Below are 20,593 nucleotides of genomic sequence, written 5' to 3'. Positions count from 1 at the left end.
GCCAAGTGGCAACATGGTTAACTAACAAGTATCATCAGCACTGTTTGCAAAATTCCACGTACTTCCAAATATGTCGTTGTATGTTGTGCAGAGACCTCGTATATAATGTATCACAATATTGTAAATTGAAATATTTTTTCATCTAGAGGTCTGAAAATTAAATCATTTTAATTCTTATTTTACTTCAATTTATTTCACAATAGGTATGCTTATTAATGTTTTCTGAGCAGCGCATTACAAACAAAATGAAAAGACCTAGTTCTTCCAAACCGTCTTCCGCTGTTTTGTGTACCATTGGATTCATGATTTTATATTTTACTGAAAATTATGGTGAAATATAACAGATCCTGCACTTATATATTCACAACCTATATAATACAATGTCGGTTACCTTTTCTTTTTGGCAAGTAACTTACCGAAAATTTTCGACCCGCCGGGGTTTTGCAATGATGACAAATCACTACACCATGTGTGTCCCGACTGAAGAGTGGCAGTCCCTCTCAATGGATAGATGAGATCATGTCAATATTAAGGTAAGGCTCAGAAGTCAAGTGTTGTGCAGTGGCACACTCAGCGACCTTTCAGATCATGGAGAGTGGAGACGAGAAGACCCCTCTGACCACCACTTGCTGGAGACACCTGGGAGGCTGGGAGGGTGAAGACCGCCGGACCGGACTGGCCTAAGGCTACTTCCAACCATTCTCACCATCTAACTCCCCCAAAACATACTATTTATTATATTTTACTACCTTCCTTCAAAAGATTCCTCTCCCTATAATTCATTCTCTCCAACCATTCCCCCCATGTCTATTCCCCCTATATACTATCACTCATTAACTAACTATTTTTTATCATTTTTGAATTAAAAAAAATCATACAGTATTTGTACTGTCATAATACGTATTATTATCATCTTACGAGACTCAAACGGGATTAATATCGCGACGAAATGGTGTAATTAGAATATAGGGGGAGTTGGAACTCACGCTATATGTGGGGGGAGTTCCAACTCCCCCCATATATAGAGGGAGTTATAGGGGAAACCGTTGGAAACCATTTCCCCGATATGGGGTGGGGGGACTCTTACAAGGAACCGTTGGAGGTAGTCTTGTACTTCACACGGCACCGTTGAATTTGCCTGTCGTTCACGCGAACTCCGTGATGCCTCAAGCTAAACAAAGCTTGTGGTTGTGGATGTCTAGCTCGATCGCAGAAAACAGCAGCATTTGGCCAGTTTCAGGTTGTTGCTTTCTACACCACATCATCTTGGGCTGGGTTTGTAGTTTGAAGACTACTTCCTCCGTCCTGAGATATAAAGTATTGTAGTTTGTTCTAAGTCAAAGTTAAAAGTAGCTTAAATTTAACTAAATTTGCTGAGAAGAATATTAACATCTAGTAACACGTTAAATAATTTAATTATAAAAATATATCATAATAAATCTAATTATTCTTATTTGACATTCAAAATATTATTATTATTTTCTATAAACTAGATTAAACTTAGAATATTTTAACTTAAGACAAATCAAAATATCTTATATTTTAGAATGGAGGGAGTAAAATAAAGTGATTTAAATATCTGAATTTAGTTTACGCTATAAACAAAATGATTCATCTAAATGCTCCTAACACACCTGCAGCTCCAGACCCACTATTTTTCTTGGAGCTCCTAATACCTAGCTCCAAGCGCTCCAAAATTATTATTTTTTTCTAGATCTGGAGCTCTGCCAAATAGATATTCATCATCTAATATAGCAGAAAAGGCGAATAATTTCGGTACAACGAACCGTTCTTCAAGCTCACGGTGTTGGCGATCAATCAAGGCCGTGTCGCATCCCGGACAGGGATCGCATGACACGGAGGTACTGGCCCACGCTCGTCACCTGGATGGGCTGCCGCAGTGCAGCACGTCGGCGAGCGCCATCGCCAGGTCGCCGGCCGGGCTGGACCATGCCCGGCAGCAAGGTTGCTCGCCATGTCGCCGGAGAAGCTGACGCCGAAGGAGACGTTCGTTGGAGGGCCCTCCCTGTCCCTGGAGGCCGGAGGTTCCAGCCGTCTGGTTAAGTAAACTGACCGGTCCGGTCAAACCGATGCGGTCCGGTAGCGGTTTACTGGATCGGTTTGACTGGAAACCGGTGGAAACCGGTTAAATTCAAAATCAAATTCAAAATCGCATGTTCAACCGGTTTCGAACGACTTACTGATCGGTTTGACTGGCCGATCGGTTTGACTGGTAACCGGTCAAATTCAATTTTTTTTTGGTTTAAATTCAAATGCCCGCAAAATATACTAAATAAATGTTTGTATAACATATTTTAGTCTAAATGAACCCTCCAACCCTCTTTTGTACTACTTTTACATTGTATTTGTATACTTTTGTATGCACGCTTTTTTTGTTTAACTTTAAATCCCCGCAAACTATACTAAATGAACGAATTTTTGAGAAAATTTGACACCATTAGATTCGTCGCACCTTGAAATATTTTTATGATTTTTTTGAGAATTTTTTATTTTTTTGAATTTAAATTTAAATTTTGAATTTGGGCCGGTTTGGTACCGGCCCAAACCGGAACCAGACCGGACCGGTTGTCAAACCGGTCAAACCGGGCCGGTTCCCACCGATTTGGTGAACCCTGCTCCTGAGTAGCAGTCACCGAGAGCAAGTGATCGTAGTGGTTACTCCAGCGTGACCATGGAAATTGGCTCTGTTTTTTCTGGATATTCAAAATTTGGGAAATTGAGTAAGTATACTAACGCGCCAAGAATTGGCGCGCTCGTGCGCCGCGGGCCCACGTGGGCCGGGAGTACTGTTCATGTGGGTCCGTGAACACTGTTCATAATTAAAAATAATAAAAGTTACTGTTCATGTGGGCCCGGGGGTACTGTTCGTAATCAAAAAAAATAAAAACTATTCATGTGGGTCCGGGGTACTGTTCATAATTAAAAATATATAATTCGTAATTAAAAATAAAAAAATAAAAAAGTGGCCCCACGTGTTTAAATGTTTAGTTTTTATGCACAAAAATAATTAAAAAAATGTATACTACATTTATCTCTATTATTTATTGGATTTTAATTCCACTTCATAAACTCGCAAAATATAATTATATCACAATCTATGAACTATATCTATCAGACTTCATTCAATACATCAACACGTTGTCAAAATATATCAACACGATATTGCTTTAACTGTAACACACGATAATATATTCTTATTATTATTTTAGATCAAACCTTTTGCTACAGGCGCGCAAAGCGCGCCAACCTGCCTAGTCTGTCATCAAGCAGGCGAATGAAATCGGAGTGGAGATCTGGCATTGGATCTCAGCCACTGATCTGCAATCGGAGGGCGGAGATCCGTTCTCTTCTGACCTTATTTTGTTTTCCCAAGTTATCATTCTTTTAAGAATGCAAGGACATTTATCCAAAAATTTCTTCTACAAATCTTGAAAAGATACTAACCTCGCTTGAAGTGCAGTACAATTGTTCGTACATGGATCTCAAACAGCTGATAACGTTAAGCACATATGCTGATATGCCTGGAGCAGCCACAAATAAAAAAGGAAAGTTTCTCTTCATTTACAGCTCATGAAACACTATCACTAAAAAATGATCACCATTCGTTCTGCATGGCAGAATATTACTATAGCAAAAGGATATCAGCTTGAGCTTTGATCGACACGATTCTTCAGTTACGGTGCATGGTTGAAGCCATGGCCACTTCAGTGTTCAAACAGGAGCGCAGTGTACCAGTAAAAAGCTTCAGCACACCACCAAGAGCATTCCAGCAATGAAGGTCCAAAAATCCAAATAATGATGTCGGGCACAATGATGATCACTAGCGATTGCTGCCGCACAATCAGTGAACTAATGTATTGTAGCTGGAAACACAACTAGTGATTCTTCTATCAGCAAGAACGTGAGATTCAGTTAAACTAACACAATGCGATGGATAAGCCCATCACGGCCCACAGCGAGACTCAAGCTTCCACATTAAAAAGTGACCCCAAGGTCAGACTAAAGCCTAAGTAGTAACACGACAGTTTCACAACAGGCAGAAAGCCGCAAATTATTGCCACAGTTCTCTGGTGTTGCCTAGCATATAATACATGAGACAAGTGAACAATTTCAGTGCACGGAACTGTCCTCCTTCAAGTTCAAGGTACCGAAAGTACGTGCTCCATCGCATCTGATCATCTCATAGAGGATCACGTGACACGGAGATGAATGGCTCTTTCTCAGGGTACGTTCATCACCTGGATGGACTGCAGCATGTCGGAGAGAGCAATCACCAGGTCCCCTGACTGGATCATGCCCCTGGCCTTGAGCAGGGAGAAGGTGCGGTTGAGGTTGCTCTCCATGTCGTCGGAGAAGCTGAGGCGGAAGGGGATGAGTCCCCACTGGAGGTTCAGCCGTCTCCTGACAGATGTTGAGGTTGTGAAGGCGAAAACAGGACAATCAGGACGGCATCGTGAGAGCAGGGAGGCCATGTGGCCAGTCTTCGTGAAAACAAAAACAGCGTCTGCTCCCAAGCCGTTAGCTACAGATGAAATAAGTTTTGTTTAGACATATCTTCTAAGCAGTGGAATCAGAATGTTCTGCCAGCAACCAAGATAATGGACAATAATAAGAAAATGAAAGCAGTCAAATATATCACTTGCTATGACAACAGAATTTTCATATGCAATGAGTACGTGTAGTGGCAGTACTTACCCATTTTGGCTGCTGAATTGCAGATTTCTTCTGATATCTTGTCAGAGAAGGAAGATGAAACTCCTTGAAGTTCCAGTGCCTCATGGCGCTTCTCCTCCCGCCACCACTTCTCAATCCTGAGGCTAACACTTCTAAGAACACTAAGAGACTTCTCTGGATATCTCCCCATTGCTGACTCACCAGAAAGCATTAGAGCATCTGCGCGCTGGCGGACAGCTTCAGAAACATCGGCAACTTCAGCCCTTGTGGGTGTAGGATACTCGATCATCGATTCGAGGAGCTGAGAAGCAACAATGACTGGCTTGTTGAGCTGCCTGCACAGTTGAACTACCTTTTGTTGAATTGAGGGGACCTGCTCCAAGGGAACCTGTGCCCCCATATCCCCTCTGGCTACCATGGCACCATCTGATGCTCGGATGATCTCCTCCAGGTTCTTCAAAGAGTCAATGCTCTCGATTTTCGCAAGTACTGATATATCACTGATCATATACAATAAAGCATTAGACTGAGGAACCAACAAAGTTCAACGAAATGAAGGAAACATTTCAGAAACACAATACTAGAGCCCGTGTAGTAAGAAAAACTTATGTAATCCTTTTTTTTCTTTGGATGTTTGCAAGGCCCAATTAATTAAAGTGTAAAAGATATCATAGCAAGTTTGATTTTGTTGGCAGTACGGGACTATCACTTTTAAGCTAGGTAACTGTGTTTGTCACTAACGCAATTTTAACCATAAAATGTGAGATGGACACACAATAGCTAACTGACCATAGCGCAACAAATAAAAACAGAGACAGGGGATAGCTTGCCAATTCACTGTTTTCTCTAGTAACTACATAAAAAACCAATTCATTCCAGGCTGAATTCGTTTTAGGGGTTAGACTACAAATAAAACCCTACCAATCTGGGACTGACCAGGAACCGATAAGAAACAGTGGCTAAGCATCCAGAACAGTTCTAGGTATACCCGTTATCAGTTTAATGATGTCAACTATGGCTTCCCCAACAAAGCATAAACTTAAATAACGGGATACAATTGTAGTCCTGGTACCTGCCACGACTCCTTGCAGCTATGTAGCTTTTCAAATGTTTAATTACGTCTGCAGACTTGACAAATGAAACAGCGATGAAATCTACACCTTCGGCAATTCCGAAGTCTATGTCAAGCCAATCCTGCACAAGTTGTCACAAGGAAAAGGAGCAACATTATTATAAACTAATAATATTAGTATCTGCTACTGGAAGATTCCATTTTCTAATTAAACTACTCCAGGTGGTAGAAGCCTTTTTAAGAAATAGCGGATAAAAACTATCCAGAGATGAGTTTCATTGAGTAAGGCTTTGAACAAAGTCATACATGTTGTTTAGAACTGACCATGGTATTGACAGAAAAAGAAGCTGTAAATCCACTGCAGTACTGGCACCAAGGGGACATAGATGCACAAAGTTTTGCAGCCTTTGGTAATTACAGCAAGAAATTTAGTATGTTAGTGCATTTACCTTTGATGAAATTGTAGGAAGCATAGCATTCCTCTCACGGACAATACTGCCATCACGCCAAAATGTAAGATTCGCACGTGGCAACAATAAGCCAGGATCCGTGCAGCGACACTTAACATCCGGTCCTAACTTCTCAATCACCTCAAACCGAGCCATTCCACCATCCACAAGAAGCTCATCACCAACTCTCACATCTATGTAGGATTTAGATGCAATGTTATGCAGTGAACAATAGTTATGAACAACATCAACAAATAGGCTAGCTTAAATACCTTCAGCAAATCCATCATAGTTCACATTAATAGTTCGTTCTGGGAGAGGCAAACCAAATGCTCTAACGCTAAATGTCCAGACTTCTCCATCCTGTAGAATCCAACAAATGTGACAGGATTTGTTACTACTTCAGGAGCATTTTAGTAAAATTGAAGTCTTTCGGTAAATAACATGGCTTAAGAAAAAAACTAAGAATATGGAACAGGCATACAGTCAAGCATCTAACTGTATGGTTAATTAAAAACTAAAAAAAAAAACACTCGAAGGGGTGAGTAATCTCCGTTTTGGCATAGTGACATACTGATTTTTACCAAAACATGGCGATTGTTACCAAGCACTTTATTTGAGTTACATTGACAGCCTTGAAAATGACTACTACTTTCACAGTCCAGTGTTTGACAACAATCTGAATGCTTTTTGACAACAATCTGAATGCTTTCCCTCCTATAATGATTTCAAACGTTAGCCGAAAAAATCTAAATCAACCAAACATTCGATGGAGAAAGAACTCTTTGTGAAATCCTGACCCGCTAGGTTTTTGTAGAAGTATGACACTATGTGTCGACATTTTCTCTCACCCAAATTGCAACAAACTGGTTTCATCGAATACGTTCGACGGTCTAAATGCATGAAGGCGTTCACTCGGATAGCTACAACGCAAAGGCCAAACCGGAGAGCAGCAGCTCACATACAGGCACAGCTGCTCACCTCCGCCTTGGCCGAGGCCGCGCCGCCGAGGTCCCCCATGTGGATCTCGCTGCCCTCGGTGTCCATCATGACGGCGACGGCGAAGCCCTTCTCCTCGTTGAGCCTCCGCACGGCGCGGATGACGCCCCGGTGCCACTCCCGGTCCCCGTGGCACATGTTGACGCGGGCCACGTTCATCCCGCCGACGGCGAGCGCCTCGATCTGCTCCGGGGACGAGGTGGCCGGGCCCACGGTGCAGACGAGCTTGGTGCGGCGCGTGCTCCGGAACCCGTTCTCCCGCAGCTCGGCCTCCGTGGCGGCGTCCACGTCAATGGGCGTGAGGTTGCCGCTCGGGTTGGGGAAGGCAGTGAGGTCGGAGGCGGCGGCCGGGGAGGCGGAGCGGAGGCGGTGGAGGTGGGGTAGGCGGGGGTGCGCGGCCGGGAGGCGGAGGAAGGGGGGGTGGGGAGGGAGGGGAGAGCGGCGAGGGCGCGGGGCCCTTGCGGGCCGCCGGTGGGTGCAGGAGGGAGTGCACGGCGGCGGCGGCGGCCATGGCGGTGGCCAGGGGCGGGCCCAGTTCAATTCAAGGGTATTCAACTGAATACCCAATATTTTTAGCACAAAACTTCGTATATGTGTTGTATTCCATGTAAATGATTCAAAAATTAAAAAGGTCACAGTATAATAGGCCTACCGTTTCTCCTTCTCTCGTTGAGGCCCAAAACCAATAGTAAGCCCACCTTCTCACCATTCCCCATGGGCCGACCTGATGCCCACACGGACCATGTCGGCACCTGATCCTACAATCCTGCCACCGAGTACCCACTACCCACACCCAGCACCCCACAGCCCAGGAATCCTAGACCGGCGCCGGCGGCGGACCCTTACCGGCAGCTAGACTGCGGCGGACGAGGAACGGGCGGACGGCGGCAGTCAGCCGCAGCCCGAGCCCAAAGGCAGCTCTGCTTGCCGAGACCAGTTGGGCGCATGGTGTGTCGTCACCAAGCCACCAGCACCTCTTGCTTGCACGGCACCCGGTGCGGAGGCGCTACGCGCCAAGCACCTGGACGGCACACGACCCAGAGCCTAGTGCCCAAGGCCACGAGGGCTGCGGGTGGCAGCACTGCAGGTCTAGTTTTTCAAGCTTTGTGAATAAATCCTTGTGAATGTTGAATAGTTGTGAATTTGTGATGAATTGATAGCAATACCACGATCAAAATGTTTGTGATAAATTGAAAGTGAATTTGTGCTAAATCTTTAGAGATGAATGGTAGAGCCACCACTAATTTTTGATGAGATCTTTTTTGAAAAGGCTAGCAATGAATTATGTCTATATTTGAGGCTGTCAAAGAAAGACTTTAAAATTTTTGAATACCCATACTCCGCATCCTGGGCCCGCCCCTGGCGGTGGCGGTGGCGGGGGAGTGGGAGCGGAGTGGAGGGAGATGCGGTGGCGTGTGACAATCTTCGATGGGGCGGAGATTGCGAGGCGGGTGACGAGCTCGCTCGGGGAGAGCCGCCGCGGGAGCGTGACGTGGCGGGGTGAGTTGGCAGTTCTGTCCTGCGTCGCCAGCACGTGCGCGGGGTATCATGGTGCGCGGGGTAACTGTGCCGCAGTAGGATGGTGGCGGCAATCGTCAAAAATAATTTTATTATATTAGCAAATTTGTTAATATGACGATATTTAATATTTATAACACTTCTATTAAAATTGGCTTTATTAGTTTGTGCTGTACTCCCTCCATTTGAAATGGAAGTTATTCCAACTTTTTTAAAAGTCAACTATTTTCATAATTGATAAAAAAATTATAGAAAAGATTATAAAAAATTATATCTACTATAAAAGTTATATTTAATGATACTTATAAATATTAGTATTTTATTGTATAAACTTGGTTAAATTTAAAATATTTTGACTTTTCAAAAAAACTGGAATGACTTACGAATTAAAACGAAGACTACTAAATATGGTTAACAGTTAAATAATATGCTATTCAAACCAAATCGAACTAAATTTTTTTTAAGAAAAGACGTCTCTTACTTCATTTATATTAAGGAAAACACAGTCAATAGCCGAAAAAGAAAAATATAATTAAATCCGCAATCTTCTTGCGACCATAGCCACTTTAGACAATACCGGCAATGAAAAAAAAAGACATACAGAAATGTTGCGGCAGGATGTAATTTTGAAGAAACAGATCCCTTTTTCTGAAAGACGAAGAAAACAGGGCTCGATAATAAGACCTCTGCACAGCGTGCAATCCAAAGCCTTGCAGGACTCACCCTCATGCTATTGAGTTCATATCAAGCAGCATGTCGAACAAGTCGAACAACAGGAGAAGTATGTCGGACTGTTGACCATTCTATGGCAAGTATCTTCTGCGGTCATGCAGAAAAACACATCACAAATGAAGCGCTAGTTCTGTTTCGCTGGTGCTGGAGCAGAAACGAGCTCAAACACGTCATAGTTTAAACACAGAAAAAAAAAGGATAAAAAGCTGGAGCATGGAGCTCCAAATGCTACAAATTCTTCAGCTTGCAGTCTGAGACTTGTCTTCTGCTCAAAATCAAACACTTCGGCTTGAAGAAGGATGATAAAGGACTGGAGCATGGAGCTCTATATGCTACATTCTTCAGCTTATGATCCGGGGCTTGTTATCTGCTTAAAGTCATGGATTTCCGCTTGAGTTCACTGGAGATCATCTTCAGAAAGCGCATGTTATACGCATGGTCACAATAATCCATGATTTGCAGGTCTGGTAATACGATCCTACAAGGAAGTCACACGTCATTGGGAGTCAGCATAAATATATTAGGAGGTCGAATCTTTGAAGTCAATCATCAAGAGCACTAATATTACAAACCTTGTGAGAACTTTGGTCGGGTTCTCAATCTCCTATTTCAAGCACGCCAGGCTCCTCATTGCACATTTCCGGGTCTTTGGTTCTGGTAGATCAGGCCATGATCATAGATGATATATATTAGAATTTATGCATGCAAATGAACACGAAATTAGAAAGTATATATATATATATACATGAGAATACACTATGGTACTCCTTCCATCTCAAATTATTAGTTATTGATGCATAGATTTTGTTGTGCACCTAGTCATAATATATATCTAGATGTACAGTAAAAACTTTATAACTAAAAAAACCAAAACGATTAATAATTTAGAATGGAGGGAGTATCCAATAGTAAAAGTTATGAAGGAAATTATTGTTTATGTACAAAGGCAAAAGGCAAGTAAAGAAAACTACACATACTCGAACTATATGCAATGAAGCTAGTGAATTTGCAGAGTAACCTTAGGATAAATGCCACTTTTATTGGTTCTCTAAATGTAAGCTGATCCAAATCAGACGCTAAAAGGGAAATTGATCACAGAGCACTGTGCTATCATATAATATCAGTTCAAAGGACCGTGGAAATGTTAATTCACCAAGGGACTTGGATAAAAACTAATATATGATTTTGCCGCATTAATTCTGTGATGGAATGCTTAATTTAATATATGACTAAAGGATGATGATTGATTTTACACTATCCGAATTAGCAACCATGGTAAAAAAAGTGAAGGGCAAAGATCATCTTATATTTTAATTCCTTTGTAGGGACAACAAGAAAAAGAGATATATAAGGATGGCTATAGTGAAGTGCAGGATGCTGGTGCCTAAATTTACGTGTTTAGATAACGTGAATGTGCAATATCCAAAAGTTAATGGATTTAGTGGTGCCGATAATGTACGTATCGCCAATGGATATCTCTAGAGGTTCTAAACATGACTCTCGTAAAAGTTTATCACTAAATTATATCTCATCTTGTAATAACTAATAGAATATTTAAGTGGAGAATTGCGTTTTAGACAACACCAATTGAGCTCCTGATCATTTTGTTAAAAGAAACAAGGAAACTAGTAGATATTACCTTCATAACGGGCATCTAGAACTTTCCGCTCGAGGCAACCCAAACGGCTCTGTAGGCTCGGTGGGAGCGACTTCACACCATCACAATATCTAATCCCAAGAACTCTAAGGGATGAGTATGCTTGAGGCCCATCCGGTAAGGATACCAGGCTTTTGCAAGCAGAGAGATTTAGTTCTTCCAGCGACCGAAGCTCTCCTGATAAGGATTGAAGATTGCCGCAGGCATAAATGTCCAAGGTCTTGATAGACGGAGGAAGATTGGCAACCTCAGACAAACCATTGCAGTGCCATATAGTTAGAGATTCTAGGCATGGAAGGAAGCGAAGGTTGGTTGCTGATGGCAGCTTCTGTACAGCTGTAGACGTTGTGGCCTCACGACTGCTGGACCCTGGAATTGATGATGATGTGTCCAGCTGTACAACACCTTCTCCCCTCGCCAACCTTGTGTCCTCCTGCAGACCGAATACGATGGACTTGAGATTATCACTGCAGCTGTCAATACGTAATGTCTTGAGAGATGCCGGCAGGTTGGGAACCTCTACCAAAGATGCGCAATCATATATCCCTAGAGACTCCAGATGTGGCAGGAGTCCATCCCGTCCTGGAGCAGATTGCTCGCCAGAAGCTTGCGTGCGTCCTGTCAGTTTGCTGCATCTCACAATCCATAACTTCCTCAGGGATACCAGGACCTGGAACACGTTTTCTGGCCAGTAGACAAGAGCGTCGCAATCCCAAATTGCCAAATCTACTAGCCGTGCAAAACATGCCCACAGCGCTAGTGCATTTGAGTGGGATGAGAACAGAAGGTCGCACCTACCTAACCTCATAGTTGCCAAGGGGAGTTCATGATTCCATTTCTGCTTGACATGCAGCAATGTTGTGTCCGCGTCATCGGGTGACACGTCCAGACGCAGCATGGACAGTGAAGGAATGTATCTGCTAGCTGCCTGTAGGGACACATGTTGATCACGTCCTTTTATGCCTAATTCACTTAGCTTCGGCGCTTCAGGTAGATCAGTCAACTTCGGGCAGTCACGAATGTCCAACATCTCCAGCAGAGGAAATGTTACCTCTTCTCCCGGAGTTCCTTCGGCAGCGCCCCACCTCTCAAGGGCCGACAAACAAGCTAAGCTTAGTTTCCTAAGTGCGGGAAATGCAGAGCAGGGGCACACAGTTTCAGCTCCGTCAAATGATTGTTTAACCAATAACGACCCTTTTGGTAGTGCACTGAGGCTTGCACAATCATAGATGTGCAGTTCCTCGAGCCGAGGAAATGTTACCCCTTCTCCTAGAGTTCCTTCGACTGCCTCCCACCTGTCAAACATATTCAAATCCATTAACACCATTTCCCTCAGTTCTGGAAATGCGGAGCGGCACTTAGTGTCAACTCCGCCAAATGATTCCGTAATCACTGGTGCTGCTTTTGGTAATGCAGTCAAACCTCCACACAAATGGATCTGCATCTCCTCAACCTTGGGAAATATCGGCTTTTCTCCTTGTACAGCATCTGTGTCCAACCATGCCTCAAAATTTGGCATCACAGACAAGGTAAGCACCCTCAGTTTCGGAAATGTGACAGGTGTAGTACCACCGCTGCACAAACAATGTAAACTCTGCAATCTTTCCAGGCCAAGAATTTCCAGAACTGGTAACTGCCAGAGTGCAGGAAGCTTCTCGAGCTTTTTGCAACAAGATAACCTAAACTCCACCATGCCATTCAACATATTCATCCATGATGGAAAAATACTGCTCCCACAAGAATATATCCTTAGGGCCTTCAGCCCATCATGAGGTTTGAGACCTTGCACCACCTCTTTATGATTATTATTCTGTGCCTGCTGGTCATTATCAGTCCATACTAACACCAGTTCGGTCAGTTTTTTCTTATTTCCAAGACCTTCTGCTTCTACAACATCTGCTCTTGCGACATTTTCGAGTTGTCTTAGCTCTAGTCTACCACCAAGGTCCAAATTCCGCAGCTCTCTCACATTACTGCAACCGGTGTCAGTACCTACAACAAAGCATGTAAGTGTCTGCAGGCAAGTGAGGTGTCCGAGCTCTGCGGGCATGCTTTTCAACTTTGGACAGTTGTGAGTGTAGAGGTGACGGAGGGAAGTCAAATACTTCAGTTCCTTTGGAAGTCGCTGAAGATCACGGCAATCAGAAAGGTTTAGTGTTTGCAGATGATATAGGATGCTGATGTCTTCAGGAAGCGCTTCAATATCACTTTCTGAGAGATCAAGATACCTCAGGTGATGAAGATATTTCGGCCTTAGGAATGAGCCCCGATCGATCTTTAAAGCTCTGATAGAGTTGTATTTTGATAAGATCTTCATATCTTCTTTTACATATCCATCACATATCAATGTTTGGAAAGCTGGAGATCCTTTCTCTAGGGAAGCATTCAAATGATTTTCTGGTTGATTGACTGATAAATACAAATGACGAGTTGAATGAATAGCATCCTCACTTTGGCTCGGGCGTGTAGTTATTGCAGCACATTCTTTTCCCATAGCAGATTCTGCAACATCATGCATAAGGTCGTGGATCTTACAAGTAATTCTAGAACAATACATGTTCATACTGCTTCCAGAAGTTGAAATTCTTTCTTCAAATGGGACGCTTTTCAAATCCTGAAAAAATGACCTCGACGTCAGCTCGTTGAAAATTTTTTCTCCAATGGTTTCAGGACACACTCCTGGTTGCTCTGGGATAAAACCATTGGCCATCCATAGGTGGATTAGACTTTGCACATCAATCTCATAATCCTGTGGAAACATAGCACAAAAAGCAAAGCATTGCCGCATATATGATGGCAAGCAATTGTAACTGAGTTTAAGTACTGGTAAAATTCCATTTTCCTCATCACAAATCATGCTTCTATTTAGTATACCTTCCCATTCTTGCTTGCTGGTCTTGGTACGTAGTACAGAGCCCAAAGCTGTGGCAGCCAAAGGAGAGCCAGAACATCTCTTCACTATGTCACCAACCATTTCAACTAGTTCACGAGGCCTTTGCTCTACTTGTTTTGAACCGAATGCTTTTGTCTCAATAATTTCCTTTATGTAGATTGGATCCAAGCTCTTGAGATTGTTGGCTTCTGTTGTACCCATTAGCTGAGCAATTTTGTCATCACGGGTTGTTGTTAGCAGTGAGCTACCTCTACCACCATGTTGAAGGTAGGACTTCAGCCTTTCCCACTTGTGCTCATCACGGTTCCAGACATCATCCAATACGAGGAGGTACCTCTTCCCACTCACTGCGTTTTGAAGCTTCTCCAGTGCTGAACTTCCATTTGGATTACAACCATTCTCTTTCACTATTCTATCAGCCAGGGAATCCACATCAAAGTTATCAGAGACACACACCCAAAGCCGTAACTCAAAATGCTTCCTGATTTCAGGGTCATTGTAAATGAGCTGTGCCAAGGTGGTCTTGCCCAATCCCCCCATTCCAAAGATTGGAAGGACCGTGAGATTCTCATTGCCGACTTGAGCAAGCAATTTACAAACAACCGCCTTCTTCTCATCATCTCTCGATCTGCTGACAATATTTGTTGGGTCGATGATATCAGAATTACTCTGCCTCAAGTGATTTGTGGGCTCTGGTGGCCCTGGTTTGAATTTGAACCTAAATGCATTCATCTCTGCGATGAGGACATCAATTTCTTTCAAGATCATACGGAGCTTGTTTGCCATTTTGTGACGGAAAACAATACGGTTGTGAGAAGGGAAGAGCTTTATTACATCCATGCCGAGTGCCTTGTAGTGCCCCTCCTTCTTGGCTTTGCGGCGCAGCGCCTCGTACTTGAATTCGTCTAGGACATCATTCGCCTGGTAGGCAACCTTGCGGACCTCCTCGAGCCAAACTTTCGCCCCTTCTCTCTTCGCTGCTGCCTGCTCCTCGGCGTCGGTGATGACGTCCAGGATGGCTGGCAGCTTGCGCTTGAGAAGCTTGTGCTGCTCCTCCATTCCCTCCATCACCTTGTACTGGTCCAGGAGGTAGCTGGAGGCCTTGTCCTTCACCATGGACACCAGTGGCCCGACCACCATGGTGGCCAGTACCTGAGCCATGGCTACGCCTGGAGCTCCAAAACACACGCACAGGACACAGGGAAACACGGTTGTGTGGGTTCGGTGGAGAGGGAGAAGCTAGACAATGGGTTTGAGAAGCTGCTTTTGTGGAAAATGAAGACTCAGAGCACCGGAATTAGTCTTATACTTATCTCTTCTCATCCGCAACATCAGCGGCTGGGCGAGCTCGAGCAGGAGGCGGGCAGCCGGGCAGGCGGCAGAGGCAGTGGGTGAAGGAACGTGGAAATTAAAGGAGACAAGTGGACGTGCAGCAGCAGCCAGCTCGACAGTGAGCCAGAGAGGAGGGACCCCCGACACTGGACGGCCCCTCGGTGGGTCCTTGCCCCTGTAAGCACGCAGGTTTGCAGCGTGGCAGGCCACTGGCCACCCGTGAAGTCCTGGGACGACTTGGACCGTCAGTCTCCGCGTGAGGCCCCGCGCCCACATGAATACGAAGAAGAGATCCAGGAGGACACATCCACACGTTAATAATCATTTCATAATCCGTGCTGGATTAAAACCGCACGCACACATAGGCACTCCATATTTATTTAACGTCGAGAGCTCAAGAACATCGCATCGAGATGTCATTTTGCACTCCGTCATATCGGTTGAGTTTTGAACCAAAGTTCAGATGAGATGGTTGTACATAGTAGTATGCATATTAATATGCGAGAAAAACATGCAAAAACACCAAGTTGTAGTATATATGTATGTATATTAGTGATACATATCTGTATTAATAATTGCTGAAAGCAGCTAAGAAGCTTCGGAGGATTTATTCTAGGATTTAACCGGCACTATTCTTTCAATAGTAGGCGATATGCCCGTCGATAGCGAGGCTCAGTCTCTCGGAGGTGCTCATAGCAGTAGAGTTGCATGCGTGTATTTATAGGAGTGAGTGTACGTGCGTTTATGAGAGTATGCATTAGTAGCCTGGAGCTCCAAAACACAATGCAAGTAAACACAGATGCGGTATGTATGGAGAGAACTAGCTAGTGAAGCCAAGCAATAATTGGCTTTAGTAGCCAGGAATCAATACTCCCTCCGTACTAGTAAAATAAGTTATTTTGGACAACAACACGATCTTCAAAACATAACTTTGACTTCTTTTTTTATAAAAATATTTATCAAAAATAATATATGTATATTTTTATGAAAATATTTTTTAAGATAAATATATTCATATAATTTTCATATTTTCAAACTCAACAACTTAAAAATTATTCATAATTTATATTTTCAAAATTTGACTTAAACCTTGTACTAAACGACTAACTTTATGAGTACCTTTGCGATTACAGAGTGAGTATAAAGCAAGAGCTTGCTATCCCGACGAGATGGTGGACGCTCCTTTAATTTCCCGCTTTAGTATCCTACACCTGTCCTAACATTCTGCTGTCCTGTCAAGCTGACACTGTCCACTGCCCACCACTTGTCCACTTGGTGTAGAGAGACCGCCATTATCATTTAGAATTCCAAAAATAAATCCCCATTATGATTCAAAATTCCAATAATTAATCTGGTTGTGACACACAATTATGAAGCGGGACGTGAGACCATTTTCTTGTTGCAGTACGTAAAAAATCTCAACCTTTGATTTGAACCGAAACAAATATAAATAATGGCCACTGTTATTTCTGTCACAATATGAACTAGAAGGTGTGTCACAATATGACCCATGATAGAAAAACTAGGGAACAACGGCCTTTTGTGATCCTCCAACATCTTCTCAAACTTTAATGTCTCCTTCACAATTTCACTGTCTTTCTGTGCATCAAGCAACGCCTGACCTAGCTCGTCAGGTGGCTCCTCTTGTGCAATATTTGCTTCACCCTCGTCCATTGGTTCATCTTGAAAGCCACCTGCTTCATGAACCCATGCCCAATCTGGAAGATTGTTATCACCATCGTCATCATCTTCATTATCTTCCATCATAACTCCAACTTCGTCGTGTTTAGTCCAAAGACTATAGTTACTCATGAAACCATTCAAGGTCAGGTGATTCCATATAGTATATTTTTTTCGGAATTCCTTTTTATTTTCGCAAACACTGCATGGACAACACATTAAACCCTTTGGCGACCTATTTGCCATTGCCGCTTTGAGAAAAGAATCTAAACCCTGAATCCATGCCGAGGTGCTCCGGCTTCTGTGCATCCATTGCCGGTCCATCTGTACAAATTAAAAAAAATCATGCTCATTATCCCTAAAAATAGGTTACTATGAAGTAATTCAAAAAAAATGTAAATGTGTCATAGGCCACCTATCTAGTAAATTTAAACTATAGCAAAATAAATTGGCACAATAACATATACACATGTCACCATGAAATAATTCAAAAAAATCATTCTAAATGTGTGATAGTCAAACTATATAGTAATCATTCTCTAAAAAGCAACAAATTAATTCTACCTTGCTCAAATTAATGAACAAATTAATAAATCATGCCCATTTTCCCTCATCCTTAAAATTCTTAAAATTTTGCATAATAACATATACACATGTCCCCGTGAAATAATTCAAAAAAATTACTCTAAATGTGTCATAGTCAAACTATCTAGAAAACCTTCTCTAAAAAGTAACAAATCGATTCTATTTTGCTCAAATTAATGAACAAATCGGAAAATTATGCTCATTTTTCCTCAACAATCACTATTTTCTTTATCTAGAAAGCATGAAACAAAGAATAAACACCGTGAAAGAAGAGTGGAAGAAGCTACTAACCTTTAGTGCACTTGGATGGGTGAAATCCTCACAAATTTGGGGGAAAATGGACAGCACCTCCCCTCTAACACGCCATGAGAGAGAGGAGGAGCTCGGCCAAATGAAATGGTCGGGTTGGGGAAGAAGGAGTGCCTGGTATATACAAGGCAATTTAGTGCCGGCTGGTGGCTCTAGCCGTCACTAAGTGTGGACTTTTAGTGCCGGCTAGAGCCACCAGCCGGCACTAACTTGCAATTGACCAAGTTAGTGCCGGCTAGAATTTCCAGCCGGCATTAACGTGTCTTTTGAACGTTGTGGCATGTGCTCGGACCGTTGGGGGCTGGTACGTTAGTGCCGGCTGGTGTTTCTAACCGGCACTAACGTGCCCGCCTTGTACTGCAGAGGCACGTTAGTGCCGGCTCCTATTTGACCGGCACTAACGTGCTGGTACCAATATGACATTCTCCAGCAGTGGACCGAATGATTCAAGAATTTTTTACACCAAGCTTTCTTTCTGTACAAGTGAACACGCATACAATCATTAGAAAAAATGGATCCACAGTGCTCTCTCTGTTTCCAAAATTAAGGATGTTTTAGGCATTATGGGTAATTTCTTCCTCACTCCACCTATTCCATATTTCGGTGGAGCACCCCTTGAGATGCTCCACATTTTTTGTGGAGTGGAAAGATGCTAGTTGTCTTGTTTGGGTATTTACTGTGTTCGGCGGGTGGTTTACTCTCCAGCGCTACAGTATTTCCCTCTCACATCCCTCCAGCTCCAACCTCCAGCCACCAACCAGGTAATAGTATTTTTCTCTCACAGCACTCCAGCTCCAGCCTCCAGCTACAGCCTGCCGAACGCAGTGATTTTTATTTTAGAGTGGAGCTATTATTTTTTTAAAGTGGAGTGCTCCCAAACACACCTATCTCACCAATGATTTAGTAGTGTGCCTATTTCCGATCATGCCAACATTTAATATGGTCGTTGATGCGGGCCAGGCAGCAGGACGGTGGTTAATACCGTGAAGGAGAAGTCTTGCGACGACTTGGACCATCATCCTCCGCGAGTCAAGATGGCAATGGGTACCCGAAATCCGAGTACCCGACGGGTTTTACCCGATAAGAAGACGGGTATGGAATGAGTTTTCTACCCGTGGGTATATTATTGGGCAAAATCTTGTACCCGTCGGGTATGGCGGGTACGGGTGCGGATGTATACTACCCATACCCGCCTACCCGCGGGTAAGAAATACCCGCACAAAAAAATAAGCCATCTTAAGTGTCTAACTCATTTTAGCCCATATGACCCATGAATTTGGCCCAAATCCAATTAATCCCTCCTAGTATATATATTGTTGAATTCTCCTTCAAATCCTACTCCACACTCACTCCAATTTTAGTTTGAAATGAATTATTTTTCATATGAATATGTGATATTTATATGTAATTCTCGGGTATGCTTTTTCGGGTACGGGTTACCCGTCGGGTATAAATTACCCGCCGGGTACGGGTATGGAAGTATTTTCCTACCAGTGTACGGGTACGGGTAACCCGACGGGTAAAATTTAGTTCTAGCGGGTACGGGTACGGGTGGCCAATACCCGACGGGTATGTATCCATTGCCATCTCTATCCGCGAGGCCCATGTCCACGTGAATATGAAGAAGATGTCGATGCGCGCTGCTTGGGTAGATCCATGACACATCCACACATTAATGACATTAATAATCGCTTCTCAATACTGCATGTACGTGCTGAATTAAAACTGCGCGTACATATATTTGCACTCCATATTTAACATCAAGAGCTCAATAACATCAACATATTTGCTCATTATTTAAAAATATACATCGCATCGAGATGTCATTTTGCACTCCGTCATATCGGTTGAGTTTTGAACCAAAGTTTGATGAGATGGTTGTATATAGTAATATGCATATTAATATGTGAGAAAAACATGCAAAAACACCAAGTTGTAGTATATATGTATGTATATTAGTGATACATATCTGTATTAATAATCGTTGAAAGCAGTCAAAAAGCTTTCGGGGATTTATTCTAGGATTTAACCGGCGCTATTCTTTCAGTGTTAGGCGACATGCCCGTAGTCCCTGGTTTTAAAATATAGAAGTCCTTGGGCTGATTTTTATAGCCAGACCCCTGGAAGTTTAGTTTTTATTACGTTTCAGTCCCTGGTTCTTGCAAAAAGGCCCCTGGACCGAGGATATTCTTAGGAATATTCCCTGGTTTCACAATTTCTAGGTTTTAAAACTTCCCTAAGCCATAACTTTCTCATTTTTCATCCAAATTTGACGATTCTTGTTCCTAAATTTTTCTAAAATCAAGATCTATGCAACCATACCAAATTTACTCAAATTAAAGTTTATTTCCAAATGTTGTGTGCTAGTTTGTTTGATCGCGTTCGTCCAAGCCGTTAGTAACGTTCGACGTACGTGCGTAGGTTCGAACAACGCCGCGTTCGACGACGATCCCGAAGACCCGGACTACGTTGAAGAACCATTCGACGAGTTTGAAGGCAAGTCCTATCGCCCCTCCTTGATCATATTGAACCCAGAATTTTCGCAAATATAAAATATGACCAACATTTAAATTGAACGTTTTACTTCTTGCATGATGTGTCTTTTAGAATATTTTTCTCCCGGATAATGGTTACCCAAATTTGTTGATTAAACCACTCCTTGATTTTTGAGC

General features: G+C 43.0%; 1 protein-coding gene and 1 pseudogene across 2 annotated transcripts; both read right to left on the bottom strand.

Annotated features, from left to right (window-relative positions):
* Positions 1 to 3,789: 3,789 nt before the first annotated feature.
* On the bottom strand, positions 3,790 to 7,741 carry LOC120663926 (annotated as a pseudogene). The gene is made up of 6 exons (XR_005670662.1): positions 7,198 to 7,741; positions 6,489 to 6,579; positions 6,217 to 6,410; positions 5,768 to 5,889; positions 4,717 to 5,195; positions 3,790 to 4,543 (listed from the first exon to the last, which is right to left on the bottom strand). The product of XR_005670662.1 is annotated as a pyruvate kinase isozyme A, chloroplastic-like (transcript).
* Positions 7,742 to 9,443: 1,702 nt separating this feature from the next.
* LOC120663878 (putative disease resistance protein RGA4) lies at positions 9,444 to 15,841 on the bottom strand. The gene is made up of 3 exons (XM_039942823.1): positions 11,105 to 15,841; positions 10,038 to 10,119; positions 9,444 to 9,943 (listed from the first exon to the last, which is right to left on the bottom strand). Exons 1-2 carry the CDS (start codon positions 15,174 to 15,176, stop codon positions 10,070 to 10,072), a joined length of 4,122 nt encoding a protein of 1,373 aa, XP_039798757.1. The 5' UTR covers positions 15,177 to 15,841; the 3' UTR covers positions 9,444 to 9,943; positions 10,038 to 10,069.
* Between the last annotated feature and the right edge of the window lie 4,752 nt (positions 15,842 to 20,593).

The sequence above is a fragment of the Panicum virgatum genome, chromosome 2K (assembly GCF_016808335.1).
Source record: "Panicum virgatum strain AP13 chromosome 2K, P.virgatum_v5, whole genome shotgun sequence".
NCBI lineage: Eukaryota > Viridiplantae > Streptophyta > Magnoliopsida > Poales > Poaceae > Panicum > Panicum virgatum.
Note: the sequence above shows the minus strand (reverse complement) of the source record. Positions and strands in the feature narration are given on the sequence as shown.

What these genes read in the sequence shown, in the direction of transcription:
- LOC120663878 (XM_039942823.1), bottom strand. Translation starts at nt 15,176, where the DNA reads ATGGCTCAGGTACTGGCCACCATGGTGGTCGGGCCACTGGTGTCCATG. An exon ending in TCTAGATGCCCGTTATGAAG is followed by an intron (nt 10,120 to 11,104) that starts GTAATATCTACT and finishes CTGATCTACCAG; the next exon opens with AACCAAAGACCCGGAAATGT.